This window comes from Trachemys scripta, unplaced genomic scaffold, assembly GCF_013100865.1.
Source record: "Trachemys scripta elegans isolate TJP31775 unplaced genomic scaffold, CAS_Tse_1.0 scaffold_128, whole genome shotgun sequence".
Classification (NCBI taxonomy): Eukaryota; Metazoa; Chordata; order Testudines; family Emydidae; genus Trachemys; species Trachemys scripta.
The window spans coordinates 33,809-49,636 of NW_023260501.1; the positions used below are offsets into that span (position 1 = coordinate 33,809).

Consider the following 15,828-nt stretch of genomic DNA (forward strand, 5'->3'; position numbering starts at 1 on the left):
GCCGTGACTAAGCCAGGGAGCTGGGGCCTGAGCCCCCAGGATCTGGCCCCCCAGGGAAGTGGGGCATGGGGGACAGAGACTAGCAGGACTCCTTTGCAAGAGCTCAGACGATGGATGGGGAAACTGAGGCAGAGGTCTCCCATTGCATAGCAGAGTGGGGAACAGGACCCAGGAAGGGGGACCTGGCTGGGGGAGGTGCAGGCAGGAAGGGAACACAGCTCCCCCCCCTCCCAGCTGGGTGTGACGGGCTCACTGCGGGGCCGTGCTAATTCCCTAACCAAAGCCAGCTGGGCGGCTGCCGGGCGCAGTTCTCGACTCGCCGCCAGTGGCTCCAATTAACACCCCCGCCCACGCCACAGGCAGGGAGCACCCCCAGGCCGGCCGGGGGCTGGCAGTGCTCAACCCCCTGCAGATAGCCCGGGGGGCACCCCACAGCCCAGGGGAGGAGGCCTGGAGGTCTGCAGGGGGCGAAGCTCCGGCTGCTCTGGCAGGGAAAACACTTTGGCAGATTCCCCCCCCAGCCCCCAGGGGCTGAGCTCAGAGAGCCCCCGGCGGGGGGCTGGGTACGCCCCCCCCCGGACAGGGCAGCGCTCGCAGGATGGGAGATTTGTTTACCCTTCGGTCCCTGCTGAGAGGCTATTTATAAACCCACTCCAGGCGGGCGCTGCCCAGAGCTGGATCACGAGGCACCGACGTGCCAAGGGGCCCCACTGCCGCCACCTCCTGCCCCCGGGCAGCCGAGTCACGGGCCGGGCGGTGCCAACGCCTGGCACGGTGCCAACGCCCGGGCGGGGACTGACAGAGACCTAACCAGGCGCCCCCGCCCCATGGAGCGCCCCGCCCCACAGTGCCGCCCCAGCCCTCCTCCCTGTCCAGTGCCCCACGGAGCCACCTCCACCCCACAGAGCCGTCCCAGAGCCGCCCCCCGCCCCACGGAGCCGACCCAGCCCTCCTCCCTGCCCAGTGCCCCACGGAGCCGCCCCAGAGCCACCCCCCACGGAGCTGACCCAAGACCCCAGACCACATGGCGCCGCTCACCCCACAGAGCTGACCCAGGGCCTCCCCCGCCCCACGGAGCTGACCCTGTCCCCCCGCCTTGTCTGTAACAGTGGCCAGTATCAGATGCTCAAAAGAAGGTGCATGAAACCTCGCAGGGTTGATTGGGGTTAACCGATTCAACCCCCGACACCCCGATTCAAGGGTCTTTACAGCCCCCCCTACTCCCACTGGTACTGCTCCGCTCCTCAGAGTGGTCTGGGCCGTCCCCTCCACTCAGGGGGTCCTGCTGCTCTGGGGGTGGGGGGCAGACACGGATTGGAGCCGGGTTAATGCCAGCCCCCCAGCGGGCACCGGCTCCTCATCCAGACTCTGCTTTGACCAGCCCCCTTGAGCACCCGGTCCCCCCGCTCTGCTCCCCAAGCATCTGAGGCAGGGTCTGTCTCTGGCCAGGCAGCACCCGATGCCAGCTGGCACTTCCTGGCACTGCCACGGGGCTGTAGATGGCTCGAGCTGGCACCCCGGCCCAGGCGCTTGCCCGCCTCAGCTGCTGGCAGAGCCGACACCAGGATACCCCTTAATTTCCAAAGAGCAGCCTGGCGCGCTGCCCCCCAGCACCAGCCGCAACGTCAACGCACCAGGGTCCTCGCACAGCTGGGGGCGGCGCACGTCAGAGCTCGGGGCCCTGACAGCAGCCCACCAGCGCCCGCCCCGTGGGGTACTCAGCCGGGGGGGGGCACCGGAGTGGCTGGCGCAGGTGGATATGGCCTGGCTGCAGGATAGGCCCTGTGCTCCCAGCCAGGCACCTGGCCCCCAGCTCCTCCCCAGACACAGCAGCTGGGGGAGGGGGGGGGGAGACAGGGGACAATGCCCACCCCCAAGCACCAGCCAGCCAATCGGCAGCTGGGCCCCAAGCTGGCTTTGCTGCTCTGAGCCCCCATTGGCCAGCAGGGACCAGACATCACAGCCAGGGGTAGCTGAAGGGTCCCTTTAACCCTCTGAGCACCAGAAGGGAGTGAAGGAGGGGGAGGGGGCAGCATGTGCCGGTCTGGGAAGGGGGTGAGGGGGGTCACAAAGAGGCGTGTCCCCAGCTCGCAGCTGGAGCCCGGGCCTGGAGCCAGCCCAGGCAGCGTTTCCTGGTGCTGAACACAACGATTTCCCCTCCCCTACAGGGGCCAGGACAAGGGGGCAGAGCGACCCAGAGTCCCCCTCCCCCAGCCTTCAGCCCAGCCTCCCGCGGATCACAGCCCTCACAAACCAGCACCCACTCATCAGCAAATGGGGAAACTGAGGCACAGAGGGGAAGGAACGCACCCTAGACACATGGCACGCGGCCAGCAGAACCAGTCGGACCCAGGAGTCCAGGCTCCCAGCCCCCCTGCTCACAGTCAGACGACATCGCTCTGCCCACCGGCCAGACGCAGCCCGAAGGTGCCCGGGGGGGCTATGCAGGTGGCGGGGGCACCGCTGGATTTTGCAAACCAGCATCAACACACCAGCAGCTCCAAGCGCGTCAGAGCAGCTGCGCCTGGCGTTTGCTGGGGCAACAGAGGGGCAGGCGGGGCAGAGGGCATGACCCGGGCGCGGTACTCACTGGCTGGTGAGGGGGTGCTGTATCCACTCACGGGCAGCTGGTGCTGCATGCCTGCCAACGCGCCCGGCGGCGAGAGGCCCCCAATCATGTGCGGGAAGAAGAAGGCGTAATGGGGCACCGGGTACCCATTGAGGTGCCCGCCCCCCGGCGTGGGGCAGGAGCTGCTGTTGCTGGCCATGGCACGGATGCACAGTCCTGGGAGAGTCACATGTGGGCAGGTCACAGCGCCACGGGCAGCTCCATGGGGCCGCCCCGGGGAACAGGGCCTTGCTGCCTCCCCGGGACGCGGCGCTCTGCGGGGCTAGGCCAGCGCCCACCGGGGCCCAGGTGCCAGGGCAGCCTCTCCACCCCTTCCGCGGGGCCTCTCCGGCTGCAGGCAGGTCCTGGCACCGGCGGGCAGCGTCCTCTCGGCGGCTCCTGGCCTGCGTCGGCGCTGTAGCTGCAAGGGAAGCAGAGACAAAAGGGAGCTGGTTAGCGAGGGGGCACCTGACGCCTGGGCGAGTGCTGAGGTGGTGCAGGAATCCAGCCTGATAGACGGCCGCAGGACGCCTGGGTTCCAGCCCCGGCTCCCAGGCAACACCCCCCCGCCCCCATTCCTCGGTTCCCCCGCTGCAGATACGGACGTGAAAACTATCAGTATCGCAGGCCGGAGATCACAGGTGCCTCAGGCCTGGCCCAGGAGATGGAACAGAGATACCGGGGGGAGGGATCTGGGGCGACAGAACGGGGGTCCAGGGGGTTAAGAAAGAGACACACCCCCCAAAGCCAGGTCAGCGCCCAGAGGCCAGCCAGCCCCAGCCAGCACTGAACAGGAGCATGGGGGGAGGGGGTGGAACCAGGACACCTGGGTCCCACCCTCAGGTCTGTGGCTGGCTGCCAGCCTTGCCCCTCCCCCAGCCTCCAGAGCCCTTTGGTCCCAGCGCTAAGGGACAAAGGTACAGAGCTGCCAGCCGATTGGGGGGGGGCACCCCTTCAGAGCAGCACCTGCCCCATGCACAGAGCTGCTGCCCTCAGGCCATGGCCCAGCCCCACGCTGACCAGCACCGGCTGCCCCATCACTGCGCCAACCACACCCCAGGCAGGGCATCCGGTGACCACGCAGTCCGGGCCCACGGGCTCCTCTTCCGGGTCCCCCAGGGCGCCCCCCAGCCCTGACCCTCAGGCCTCCTCCTCCCCCAGAGCCTCTTGACCCCAACCCACAGCCCCGCGGGGTGCTCCCCCCGGCTCTGACCCACGGCCCCGCTGCCGGGCACAGGGCTCTCCGGGGCGGGCGCTGGCCTGGCAGTGGGTGGGTGGCTACACTCAGCCCCACCTGGCCCGACGGGCTCTGCCCACCCAGCAAAGACAGGCGCATCCTGCCCAGGCCCCGGGCACTCGGCCGCAGCCGCCCCAGCACAAGGGGCTGGGCGGGGGCTGTTTATATTTTCTGGTGCCAAGTGCTGCCGGGCACTGCGCCAGGCTCAGCCGGAGCTGGACCCCCCTCACGCTGCTCAGGCCCCCTGCACAGGGCCTGCCAGGGACCCCCAGGCTCCAGCCAGCCATTCCCCGCTAAGCATTCGCCCTCCACCCCCGCAGTGCACACCGGCGCCCCCCCTGCGGGGGACCAGAGCACGTCAGTGACAGAACCCAGCAGTCCTGGCTCCCAGGCCGCCCCCCAAGCCTGCCCCAGTGAGCGCCGACTCCTGGGCCAGCCCTGGCTCACCGCTGTGACCACTAGGACACGCTCCCTCGAGAGCCAGGCGAGGGGCAGAGCCGTGGGCTGGGGGAGGGGAGCCCACAGCTGGGGCCGGGGGCCAGAGACTTTTCCTCCAATCCCATGGCAGGGCCTGGCCGGGACCCGCCGCTTCCTGGAATCCAGAGCCGGGTGCCAGGAGCCATGGCCAAGTCCCAGCCTGAGAAACCCCCCAGCCGGTCCCGGACTGCCCAGGCCCCACCGGCTCTGCCTCCAGGCGCTGGGGAGCCAGGCTCAGGGGACAGCAGGAGGGCACCCCTGCGCCAAGGGGCATGTGCCTCCCGAGCCCTGCCCCCGCTTCCTACCACTCTGGTTCTGGGAGGCGAGGGCCCTGGAGCAGCCAGAGATATCTGTGCCCACAGGGACAGACGCTGGCACTACCTGCTCCCCCCCACCCTAGGGACAAGGACCCTCCAGCAGCCCAGAGCCAGCAGGGTGGCTGTAGCAGCAGAGAGGGGGGCGGCTGCGGCCCCCCAGAACCCCACGCCCCGGCTGTTGCAAGATCCCAGGGCTGGCTCCACAGCGGGTCGCTGGCCTCTGGAACTCCCTGCCACAGGAAACTGAACAAGAGCAAAGCGGGCTGGGCATGTATTTCCTGGCAGAGATGTTAACCCTTCACTGCAGGCTGCCCGGGGCAGACCACCCCACCCCTGCTCCGCCCAGGTCTCCCACTTTCCTCTGCAGCGGCCGGCACCGGGCATGGGGCTGAGCCAGCCTGGTTCCTCCGATGGGCCCAGGCCAGGGACACCCCACGTTGTCTGGGGCAGAACCCAGGTACCCCACCAGAGCAGCACCCCCGTGCCCACCCCACAGGGCTGGATGGGCACAGCAAGCACCCGAACGCCCCCTGAGAGACAGGGGGTCAGAAATACACCCCCAGCCTGCCTCCTGCAACCCCTTCCTCTGCCCCCTTGGAGGGGCACAGAACATGCCAACCCGGGGGAACCTTGGCATGATGGGACACGCCCACCCCACGGGCCATTGGCCCAGCCAGCGGGGGGGGTGTTCTAAGGGGGGGAGGGCAGGGACCCAGGACAGCCCCACGCCGACCTGCCTGGCACAGGAGCTGCTGAGAGGGGACCCCATGGCGCTGCCCCAAGTGTGAGACCCAGGGGAGGGGGGGGGGAACAGGGCAGAGCCAGGAATAGAACCCAGGAGTCCTGGCTCCCAGCCTGGTGTCCTAGCCCCGGGCCCTCCCCAGCGAGTCTGAGACCAGTTAGCCCCAGGACACCTGCTAGCACCCCAGTGGGGCAGCGCCCTGCCATGCCAGTCGCTGCTTTGCCCACCTTCCCGGGGTGCCCCAGCGCAGACGCAGGCTGGCAGACGGGTCCGTCGCCCCCGGATGTGACACACGCCCCACACGGCAGGAAGGCAGCCCCATGTGACAGGGCGGGCCTGCATGGGGGTAGCCGGGGGGGCACCGAGCTAGGCCAGCGCCCGGCGGCTGGGACGGCAGCTGCGAATCCTGGAGGTTCTTCTGACCGCACACTTCCCGTCACGCCTGCGACCGCAGCTTCCCCTTCGCCGCTCTCGGTTCCCGGCCAGGGCAGAGCCCGGGCGGCTCGCGGGCAGTGGGGCTGGACACCCCGGTGCAGGCTGGGAAAGGAGGCACTTAGCCCAACACCCCCCCCACACCAGCTGTTTATGGCTCCGTTGCCATGGCAGCCCCCCTCCCCCCCGCCCGGGATGGGGTGGCAGCAAGGCAGGAAGCGCCCCGACAATCTGAGGTGCGGTCACAGCCTGCGGCTTCCTCCCTGCGCTCGGCTGTGCCAGCCTCACACGCACGGGGAGGTGCCACCCAGCCAGGGGCAGAACGGGGGGGCTGCAGGTCGGGACTGAGGGGCACCAGCCCACCGGGCAAACCACAGCAGCTGAGACCCCTCCAGTCCCAGGGGCTGTGGCCCCCGGAGCCTCACGCTGGGCTGGGGCGGCGGTGGGGGGGGGCACAGCACCCCGAGCAGCCTCCAGGCTCTGAGTCACCCGCCCATTTGTCACATCCGACAGGGATGAATCACCCCAACGGGCCCCGGGCAGCAGCCCCAACAAACCCCCTATGGCATTGCCAGGGCAGGGAGCCAGCCGCCCCCGCCCATTCAATCCAACCTGGTCACGAGGCCCCCACCCCAGCAGTCAACCGGCAGCTGGCACAGAGACACCCGCCAACCCCCGCCCAAAGAGAGGGGGGGAAATCGTGCCCCAGGCCGGACCCCAGCCACCGGCACCCTGGAGCATTGCCTGCTGGAGGGGCGGGGGGGTGGGGAGGACGTGCCAGCAGCAACTGGGACGTGGGGGCTGCTCCCCTAGCAGGCCCAGAGCCAGCCTGGCACGGTGCCAAGGCACCCCACCCCCCAGCACAGACCCTGCCCCCGCAAAATGAAATTCCACCTGTCCCCGGCTCCAGTTACCGCCAGGAACGCGCCCCCCGCCCAGCGCCCCTCCCAGCGCCCCATTCTTCTCCAGCAACAGGTGCTGGCCCCGCCAGCAGCTACAGCCACTGCTCCGGGAAGAGGAACCGCGTGGGGCCAGCCAGAGCTCCCGGTCTTGGCTCGGCTGGCAGGGGCTGCGGGTCAGGAGTGAGGGGCATCGGAGAGCTGGGGGGGCCCAGGGCTGGGCTAGCAGGGGGCTGCGGGTCGGGATTGAGGGGCACCGGAGAGCTGGGGGCCCCAGTGAGAGGGGGGCCCCAGCCCTGTAGCTGCCCCTTCTCACCTGGCCCTTGGAATCACTGGTGTGGGCTCCCGATGGGAGAGTTACTGACACACACACGCCCGCCCCCAGCCGAGGCCCTGTCCCGGTGCAGGCTCAGCGCTGCGGTGCTGGGTCGCCCCGGCCGGGTTTACTGCCCACACAAGCCCAGCGCCCCGAGCTGCCCCCAGACGAGGTTTGGGGCTGGACCGTGGGGACCGTTCCCTGCGTGGCTGGGGCCTAGGGGACGCAGGATCCCGATGTCTGGGGCCAGGGGCCGCCAGGCGATACCGCAATACGACGAATACCAAAGACTCCCAAAGCGAGAAGGGGCCGTGCAGTGCCGGGAGCTGGCCCCTGCCCCACGTCCCGGCTCGGGACACTGCTGCGTTTCCCATGGGGGCCCAGGCTGGGGTCTCCGCAGCCTGGCACAAAGCGGGGGAGAACCATCATTTGCACCCTGCTCTAGGGAGGAGCGAACCATAGCTCCGTGCCCCAGGCATAACGCAGACCCTGCTTTGCCCCGTCCACCAGGACCAGCTCCAGCTTGACAACCGCGTCAGGGACTCCTGGGTTCCCTTCCCAGCTCTGCCAGCCATTTTCCCCTGTGGCCGAGCGCACCCGTATTCACCCAGCCGGCATCGCCACAGCCCCCGACGGCCAGACGCCCCTCACCACGCAGCTGGTCACACGGGAAGGACAAGGCAGAGCCGGGAACTGAGCCCCCATCTCCCGAGTCCCTGCCCAGTCTTCCCCTCACGTGCCCCAGCTCTCCCCATGCCCACTCTGTGCCCAGCTTCCAGCTCTGAGCACCCCTGAAATTCCTCCCTGGGGCCCACACGCGGGCAGGGACCCCAGGCTGGCAGAGGGTCAGCGTCCATCCATCAGCTGTAGCACGGGGGGCAGCAGGCCAAGCTCCGCCCTCCCCCCTACACACACACACACACCCCCACACACACACACACCGGACACGCTGCCCGTCCCATGCGAGCCCCACTCATTCTGCCAGCTAGGCAGGGGTGGTGCCGGTCCCGGCCCTATGGCATGGGGCCCCCAATGCACCGTGGGGGACGAGGGTCTCCAGGCAAGCGGGGGACGGGATTCTCAGAGCCCCTGATCTGGATGCAGCCCCCGCGCTCCCCACCCCCGCTGGACCCCAGCCCCGGCCTCGCCGGCCCAGCCCCGCAGCAGCGGCTAACACAAGCCAGCTGTCTGGGAGGCTCCGGACGGGGGCCGCGTCTGCAGAGCCAAGGCTGCGCATTGACGCCCCGGGGTGGAAATAGAGAAACAGAGCAAACAAACCCAGCCGCCTATCGGCTCCTCAGGCTGGCAGAGCCGGCCCAGGCACTGCCCGCGGGGTCCCGGGAACACCCAACCTGGGGCCCATCACAGGGCATGCGAGCCCGCCAGCCAGGCAGGGCCATGAGCCCCATTGCAAATGGGGGGAAACTGAGGCACGGAGCAATTCCATGACTCGCCCAAGGTGACACAGCAAGGCAGCGGAGCCCGGGGCTGCCCGGTCCCAGCCCAGCTCCAAGCAAGGGGTTAAACCACGTTTATTTATCCCCCTCCCCCCGCGCTAAGCCGCCTCCTGCTGCGGGAGAGATTAACCCATTTTCTTTAATCAGCACATTTGTCATCGTCAACGTGCTCACACCCCGAGGCAGGCGCAGTGGCCGGCAGTGTCATTACTTCGGACCCTCTCCTGGGGTGGCCACGCCTCCTGCCAGGGCAATGCCAGACAGCACCGCCCTGCCTGCTCCAGAGAGGGGGGCACCATGCCCATGGCTGCTGCTAGCCAGGCCCCAGCCCAGACGGGGGGACAGGTCTGGGCAGAGCCCCTTGGTGAACTCGTCCCAGGCTCTGCTCCAGAGGGGATCACAGGCAGCCCCGGGGACGGGGCCGCCCCTGCTCCATGTGGGTAGGGAGTCACAGGACGGGGCAGGGGGCGTTCCTGGGAACGGCCTGGCATTGAAACGCCCAGCACTTCCACTCAACCCCCTCGGCAAACCCCACAACGCGGGGCCACTGCCAGCCCCTTTTTATAGATAAACTGAGGCATGTCATGGGGCAGGGTCTGCTCTACCCACTAGTCCCCACTCCTCTCCCCGAGCTGGCAGAGAACCCAGGAGTCCTGGCTCCCAACCCCCTGCTCTACCCACTAGTCCCCACTCCCTTCCCAGAGCCAGCAGAGAACCCAGGAGTCCTGGCTCCCCACCTGCCCTTGCCCAGGGCTGGCCGTCAGGCCGGGGAGGGGTCGGGGGCCAGGCCAAGGCGGGGGGAGGGGGGGATGGGAAGAGAATAGTGACATAGCAACCAAGCCACCTCCTGGTTATAAATAGCGTGGCGCCGAGCCAGGCGGGGTCTGGAGCTGCGAGCACTGCAGCCCGGGGGAAGGCAGCACCACACAGCTCCGACCGGGGCCCCTGGCCAGTCCCGACCCAAACACTGGCCCCCCGGCCAGCTGACGGCTCCGGGCAGGGCGAAGCCCCAGGGCTTGGCTCCCCGAGCGCCGCTGAGATGGACGGTACGACGGGCGTCGAGCCCACGGAGAGCACCCCCAGCCGAACCTGCGAGCAGGGCGGGGAGAGGACGTGGAGGAGCAGCCGGAGGGTCCAGACCCTCGGGGGACAGACACGCGCCGCTGCTGGGCCCTAGAGCAACGGGATGCTTGGCAAACCGAAAAGCAGCACGACCCTCAGTTACCCCGTGGAACTCCCTGCTACTAGGAGTCCAACGGGACTGGAGAGGCCTGGCCCTGCAGAAGGCGGCGGATCCCAGGAACCAACCCTGCCCCATGACAGCCGGGGCCAGCCCCAGGCCGGCAGGATGTGGGGCACTTCCCACAGGCAGGGAACGCCATCCTCGGGAAGCCAGTGGCTGCCACAGACAGGACGCCAGGCTAGAGGGGCCCCTGGTGGCAACGTCCATTCTCTCCTCCGCCACTGAGGTGCTCGGGCTCCCTGCTGCCCGCAGACTCGGGGGCAGGGCTCACAGGGCAGGACACTTGCTCCAAGGGGGCGAAACCCCAGGCCCCAAGCCAGTCTCCTGCGGCCGGGGGGAGGGGGGAGAAAGAGAAGCAGCAGGGGGGGAGGGGGAAGCTTAACAGCCTTATCTTGGAAATCCTCTCAGAGCAGATCGACCGGATTAACGAGCTGAGTATGAACCAAGCTGTGGCCAGTGACGGGTGGGGGCTGGGTACCCCCAAAGAGAGGCCCCCTCCCCTGGCCCAGCCAGCAGAGACAGAGCCCCCCGCCCCACAGACCCAGCCCTGCGCCCGCTGTCGCCACCCGGGCCAAGGTCAGCGTGTCCTGACGACAACAAGGCCCAAACCCCACTGCCTTGGGGGCGCCCCACGGCATAAGTGGGGGTGGAGAGCGCGACACCTGTGGCCCTCAAGCCTCTGGCTACACACTGCTCAGTGCTGGAACGCGCACGCCACGCAGACATGCACACGGCTCCTACGGCCACGCAGATGCAGAGGCCCGGCCCAGCCCCATGGCCCTGCAATCCGCGTGCCCTTCACGCCGTGCAGCCCCAGCTGCGGAAGCCATGTCCCGAGCGCCCCACAGGCAGCGTCACCCCATCCCGACGACCTGCCCAGCATGTCCGAGCGGCACTTCCCACCACAAGGGTTCCCAGAGCCTTGATGCAGCCAGCTCTGGGGTGGAGGGAGCCGATCCGACCGCTCCCAGGAGAGACGGGGCTGCCCGCACACTCTTTGCTGGCGAGAGCTCCCCCCCCAAAGGTTTTTGCCGGCGGCCGCAGGGTACAAGCCGGGATTGCTGCTGGGTTTCGTTTCCATCTGAAGAGGAACATGAGCCGGGCTGGGATAGACACTGAACCAGCCCAGCCCCCGCCCCGTCACCGCCAGCCCGGGGCCCTTGGACAGGGGTCGGGTCCCGAGCGGAGGCCTTGGAGGGTCCCGATGCTGTGGGGGGAGGCGCGACCCCCCCCCAGGCGCTCGCCAGACCAATGGCTGGGATACCCGGCCACAGAGTGGGGGTGGGGGGGCTCAAAAGCCCCTTTCCCCAGTGTCCTGCCAGAACAGAGACCCCAATGCCCCTCGCCCCGAGGAAGAGGGAACGGGGAGGAAGTCGCCTGCCTAGACCCCCATCCCATAGCAATCTTCAGAGACACCGACCCCAACCCCGAGCCGGTGCTACCTGCCTGCCGGAGGGGCACGTGGGGGTCACCTCATCGCATCCTCAGCCCGGCAAGAGGGGCTTGGACTTTGTCCCAGCCACCTGGGGCGGGGCCCCCCACCTGCGCACAGACAGGCCAGGGATGAGGCCAAGGCAGCGCTGGGATCCCCCCCCGCCCCACCGGTGCCCCCCACTCCCAACCTGCAGCCCCAGCCCAGGTCTCCCCCCACAGCTCTGCCGATGCCCCTCACTCCCGACCCGGAGCCCCTGCTGTCTCAGTCCCACGGCTGCCTGTGGAGCGCTGGAGTGGGTGTGTGTTGGGGGAGGGACAAGGCAGGCAGGAGGGGCCCGACGGGTTCAACTGGCAGTTCAACACCTTTCCCGAGGCAGGCACCATGCCCACCCTTGCCACCACTGCCCCAGCCCACGGGGCTACCCCAGGTAACTGCACAAAGCCCAGGGGGACTGGGAAAAGCAGAGTCTTCTCTCCAGCCCCCATCCCGCCCAAAACAAACTGCATTTATATCCCACCGGGAGCTCTTCCTCGCCCACCCCCTCCCAGAATGCAGCCACTTCTGGGGCAGAGCACAGTGCCAGCAGCACACGCACATACCCCCCTGCGTACAGAGGAAGCAGGCCAGACAGCCATTGGTCTGGCTGTCCCTCCCGGGAGGGCCAGTACTAGGGCAGGAAGGGCACTGCTACGAGTGACAGCCCCCTCTCTGGCAGGGGGAAGCCTCCATGAGAGCCCAGAGTCAGGAACTGGGCTCGTCCTGCAGGGGAGGGTCCCGCCAGGCAGCAGCTGGGTGCGAGCCAGGGACAGACGATGAACACAACATGGACTAGCCGGTGCCAGGGGGACTAACACTGCGCCTGAGTCTGCAGACAGCCTGAGCCAATCGCCCCTCTTCGTCCCAACTGGCCATTAACTCTGAAACCTAAGGACGACGCTGATGTTCACATTAACTATCTGATCACTTTGGCAAGACATTCAGCCAAAGCCAGTGCGTCCTGCCCCCTTCCTCTTTGGCCAGGAGCATCCACACAAAGACGCCGACAGTGATTTATTATCTGGGCCGCGGCTATCACCGACCCCGTCGTGCCACGAGCCAAGATCTGCAGCTCACTAGCACCTGGGCATTCGGGGGTCATGGAAAGTAAATGAAGAGAGGGGCCCTCTGCTCCCTCACACCGAGAGCTCAGTAAACACCTTCCATGCTCCCATGGCGGGGGGAGCACCCCCGCACATGCAGGAATCCGTGAAAAGGTCTATGATCTAATGGCCAGGACACCTGGGTTCTGTTCCCAGCACTACAGGACTTAAGGGAATTCTCTCCCCCCCGTGCCTCAGTTTCCCCATCAGTACAGTGGAGATCGTACTGGGGCTTGTTGGAAAGCATGTGGAGACCCTCGCCCGAGGAAGGGCCACAGGGGTCTCACCGTGGGGGATGCCCACTCAGATCCACCCGCCACCGGGCAGGATAAGGCCACAGCAGCCTGGGCTTTTCTGCAAAGAGTTGCTGTGGCCATGGAAATGCATGGGGCCAGTTCACACCTAACCAGGGTCCCAGCACGGTCCGTACAGGGTCTGCAGGCTCCGCAGGGCAGGTGGAGGACACCCACTGCACTGGCGTTGCTCGGGAGCTGCCTGCCGGATGGAAAGCACCACGCTCACACCTCGAGTACAGCCACCCCTGCGACGAATTTGCTGTTCTCAGCAGCGCGCCGGGCAGAGGCCAGGACCCAGGTAACACACAAGGGCTTCCCCCAACCCCAGCATGGCTGGGTTCCCTGCTTCTGCCACACAGCAACTGACCTCTGCAGGAGCACATGAGTGACGCAAACACCCACCCCCCCTTCCCCTCTGTGGGAGGGAACGAAGGGAGGGTGCCGGGTGTGAAGCTGAGCCAGCGGGTTGTCTGTCGGCAAAGAGAGGACTTCCTCCTTGGAGGATCACCTCCTCCAGCACCCGACGGGTCAGGAACCGCCCTGGCCATGGCCCCCAGGCTGCAGCAGGACAGCGAGAGCAGGCGCAGCGCAACCCTCCAGTGGCGGGAAGGTAGCCGCCATCAGCCCCCCGGTGCTGCGCTGGAAAGCGGAGAAACGGCGGATAACGACAGGGAGCGCCTGGACCAGTCCATGCCACCACCGGGGGCATTCGGATAGCACGCTCCTGGGGCAGGAACTGGCCGAACTGTGCAGCTCCAAGCACACTGCTCGTGCCAGACGCCGCAGAGCCCAACAACGGGCTTACGGTAACAGGCAAGCCAAACGCGGCCCCCCAGCAGGGAGGGCCCGACACCGGCCCCCCAGCCGAGACCCCCGCACGGCCCCAGTTCCCGCAACACACACAGCTCTGAGCACATTGTGCACACTGCAGAGCCGAACAATGGAGCACAATGGGCTTACGGTAACGGCCAAGCCAAACACGGCCCCCCAGCAGGGAGGGCCCGACACTGGCCCCCCGGCCCCAGCCCAGGTCCATGCACTGTTCCCTGCAACACACACACAGCTCTGAGTTCAGACCCGGACCCCCAGATGCTGCAAACCCACAGCCTGGACAGATCCTCTTCCCCTGACCCCCGTGCTCACTTTCCAGCCACCGCGGCCTCAGTGCCGGGCGAGCCCCGGGCTGGATTCGCTGCCCCAGTTCTCTCACCCCCACCCACGGCTGATCCCGGGCCCAGCCGCAGGACCCCTGTCGATCGATCGCAGCACGCGGGGAAGGGAGTGGGCTAGGGCCCCACGTTCGTCACCCTGCAGACGCCTTTCGCAAGCTGCGTTGAGCCCTTTAAAGAGCGCGCCGGGCCGGGGAAAGTGACACACAAACGAAAGCGTCTTTTCGAAAGCTTCCGAAGCAGGCGGCCCCCTGGCACGGCACCCGACGGGCCCCTGGAAAGGCCAGAGCACAGGAACTACCCACCACTTTGCCTCAGATAACACCAGCTAAAGGGGAAGCAGCCCAGCGCTCTCCGGATGGGGCCTGGCAAACAAATCTGAAGGAGTGAAAAGTTGAGTGTCAAAGCACTCGCCCCGAGCCAGCTGGCCAGGCCCACACCCACCCACCCACTGGTCCCTGGAGGGTCCCCGAGCAACGGGGAGTCCCCCCAACAGGCCCGTTTTTCTCCCCGAGCAGGGCGCGGGCGAGGAAGGAAACCAGGGGGTACCTGTGGTCCCTGGGCAAGGGACTCTCCCCCCAGCCTGGCCTGGAAGCTGCCCCGGGGTGGTTACCCCTTGGCGGGGGACGGCGCTGGGGGCGGATCCGGTGACAGCTGGGAATGCTCCCAGCCTGGAGCAACTTCTGCAACAGTTGGGTTCAGACATTTCCAACTGGGGAGGGGGAGACAAGAAAAGGCGCTGCCCCCTTCTTCCCCCCACAGCTGTTCCAGCCCAGAGGCATCAAAATCAAAGAGCCCACAGCCCCCGAGCTACGCCGTGACCCCCCCCCCCCTGACACCCACTTACCGGGGGGGGGGGGGGGGCGGGAGGGGGGAGATCAGCGAGAGACGGGGCTTGCAACGGGCACGGGCGAGAGTCCCCCCCGTCCGCCCCCCCACCCACACACCTGCCCCCCAACACCCCCGCCCCCCCACCCACACACCTGCCCCACAACACCCCCGTCCCCCCCACCCCGCAATACCCCAACCCCCCAGCCCCGCCCCGCAACACCCCCAGCCCCCAGAGCCCCCCAGCGCCCCCCCGCCCTACAACACCCCCGGCCCCTCGTCCACCCAGCGCCCTGCAAACACCCCCCGCCCCGCGCAGCTGCGCGCGGTACCTGGGCCGGGCGGTGGAACGTTGCGCGGGGCCAGGCGCGCGCTCAGCGCTCGGCGGCGGCGGCCATGGCCGGTCATGTGCTCGGGGAAACTTTACACGGGGCGGGGGGAGGGGAGCGGTCGGGCCACGCCCCCTGAGCCAGCCGGCCAATGGCGCGAGGGGGGCGGGACAGCGGCTCCGGAGCAGCCCTTTGAACTGTCCGGCGGCGGCGAGGGGGGGGGGAGGAATCTTAAAGGGACAGGGGCCGCGCCTTGGTGGGGGAGTGGGGCGGGGAGGGGCAGTAGGGGGCGGGGCAGGAAGCCAGAACTCCTGGGTTCTACCTACAGCTCCGCCCCTGACCTCGCAGGGCACCCGTGGGCAAGTCCCTGCCCTTGCCTCAGTTTCCCCTCTCCAGCCATGCCAGTGGGAGGTGTGTGTGGGTGGAGGAGCTGGCGGGCACTAGCCTGGGTAGTCAAGACAGCAGGAAATCCCAGTGACAATCCCACCGCTGGATTCACACAGAGAGCTGGGGTGTGCGGAGACGGACAGACAGACAGACAGGCAGATAGATAGACGGACGGACAGACAGGCAGGCAAGCAGCTACTTCGCAGCCAAAGGGCAGCTTTGCACAACCCGTGGCTCTGGGATTTTCCGAGCTGGGGGCCCGAACGCCCAGCGTCGAGCTGCCGGAGGAGCTGGGCGAGCGATTGCAAAGCGCCGACCCTGGCCCCGATCGGCCTGAGGAAATCACTGGGCCTTGCTGACCACCCGCAGCTGCCGAGCAAAGGCCCACAGCGAGCGCGGAGCCGAGCGAGATGCAAACCACAGAGCGGCCTCTCTCAGCCTGCAGCACGCTCCTGCCGGGCGTCGGATCCTGCACAGCTCCAGGCCTGGCCAGGGCTGAATTCAGGACTTAACCCAG

General features: G+C 67.9%; 1 protein-coding gene across 2 annotated transcripts in view; it reads right to left on the reverse strand.

Annotated features, from left to right (window-relative positions):
* LOC117870279 (retinoic acid receptor alpha-like) overlaps window positions 1-15,036 on the reverse strand; it is a 47,743-nt gene extending 32,707 nt beyond the window's left edge. The window contains exons 1-2 of one of the 2 annotated variants that reach the window (XM_034757369.1): window positions 14,928-15,036; window positions 2,591-3,029 (exon numbers count right to left, since the gene is read on the reverse strand). In XM_034757369.1, the coding sequence (XP_034613260.1) occupies window positions 2,591-2,768 (178 nt within the window). In that variant the 5' untranslated portion in view covers window positions 2,769-3,029; window positions 14,928-15,036. Of the gene's footprint in view, window positions 1-2,590; window positions 3,030-5,608; window positions 5,902-14,927 lie in introns of those variants that run through there. The other variant, XM_034757368.1, reaches the window with a different exon arrangement.
* Window positions 15,037-15,828: the final 792 nt, after the last annotated feature.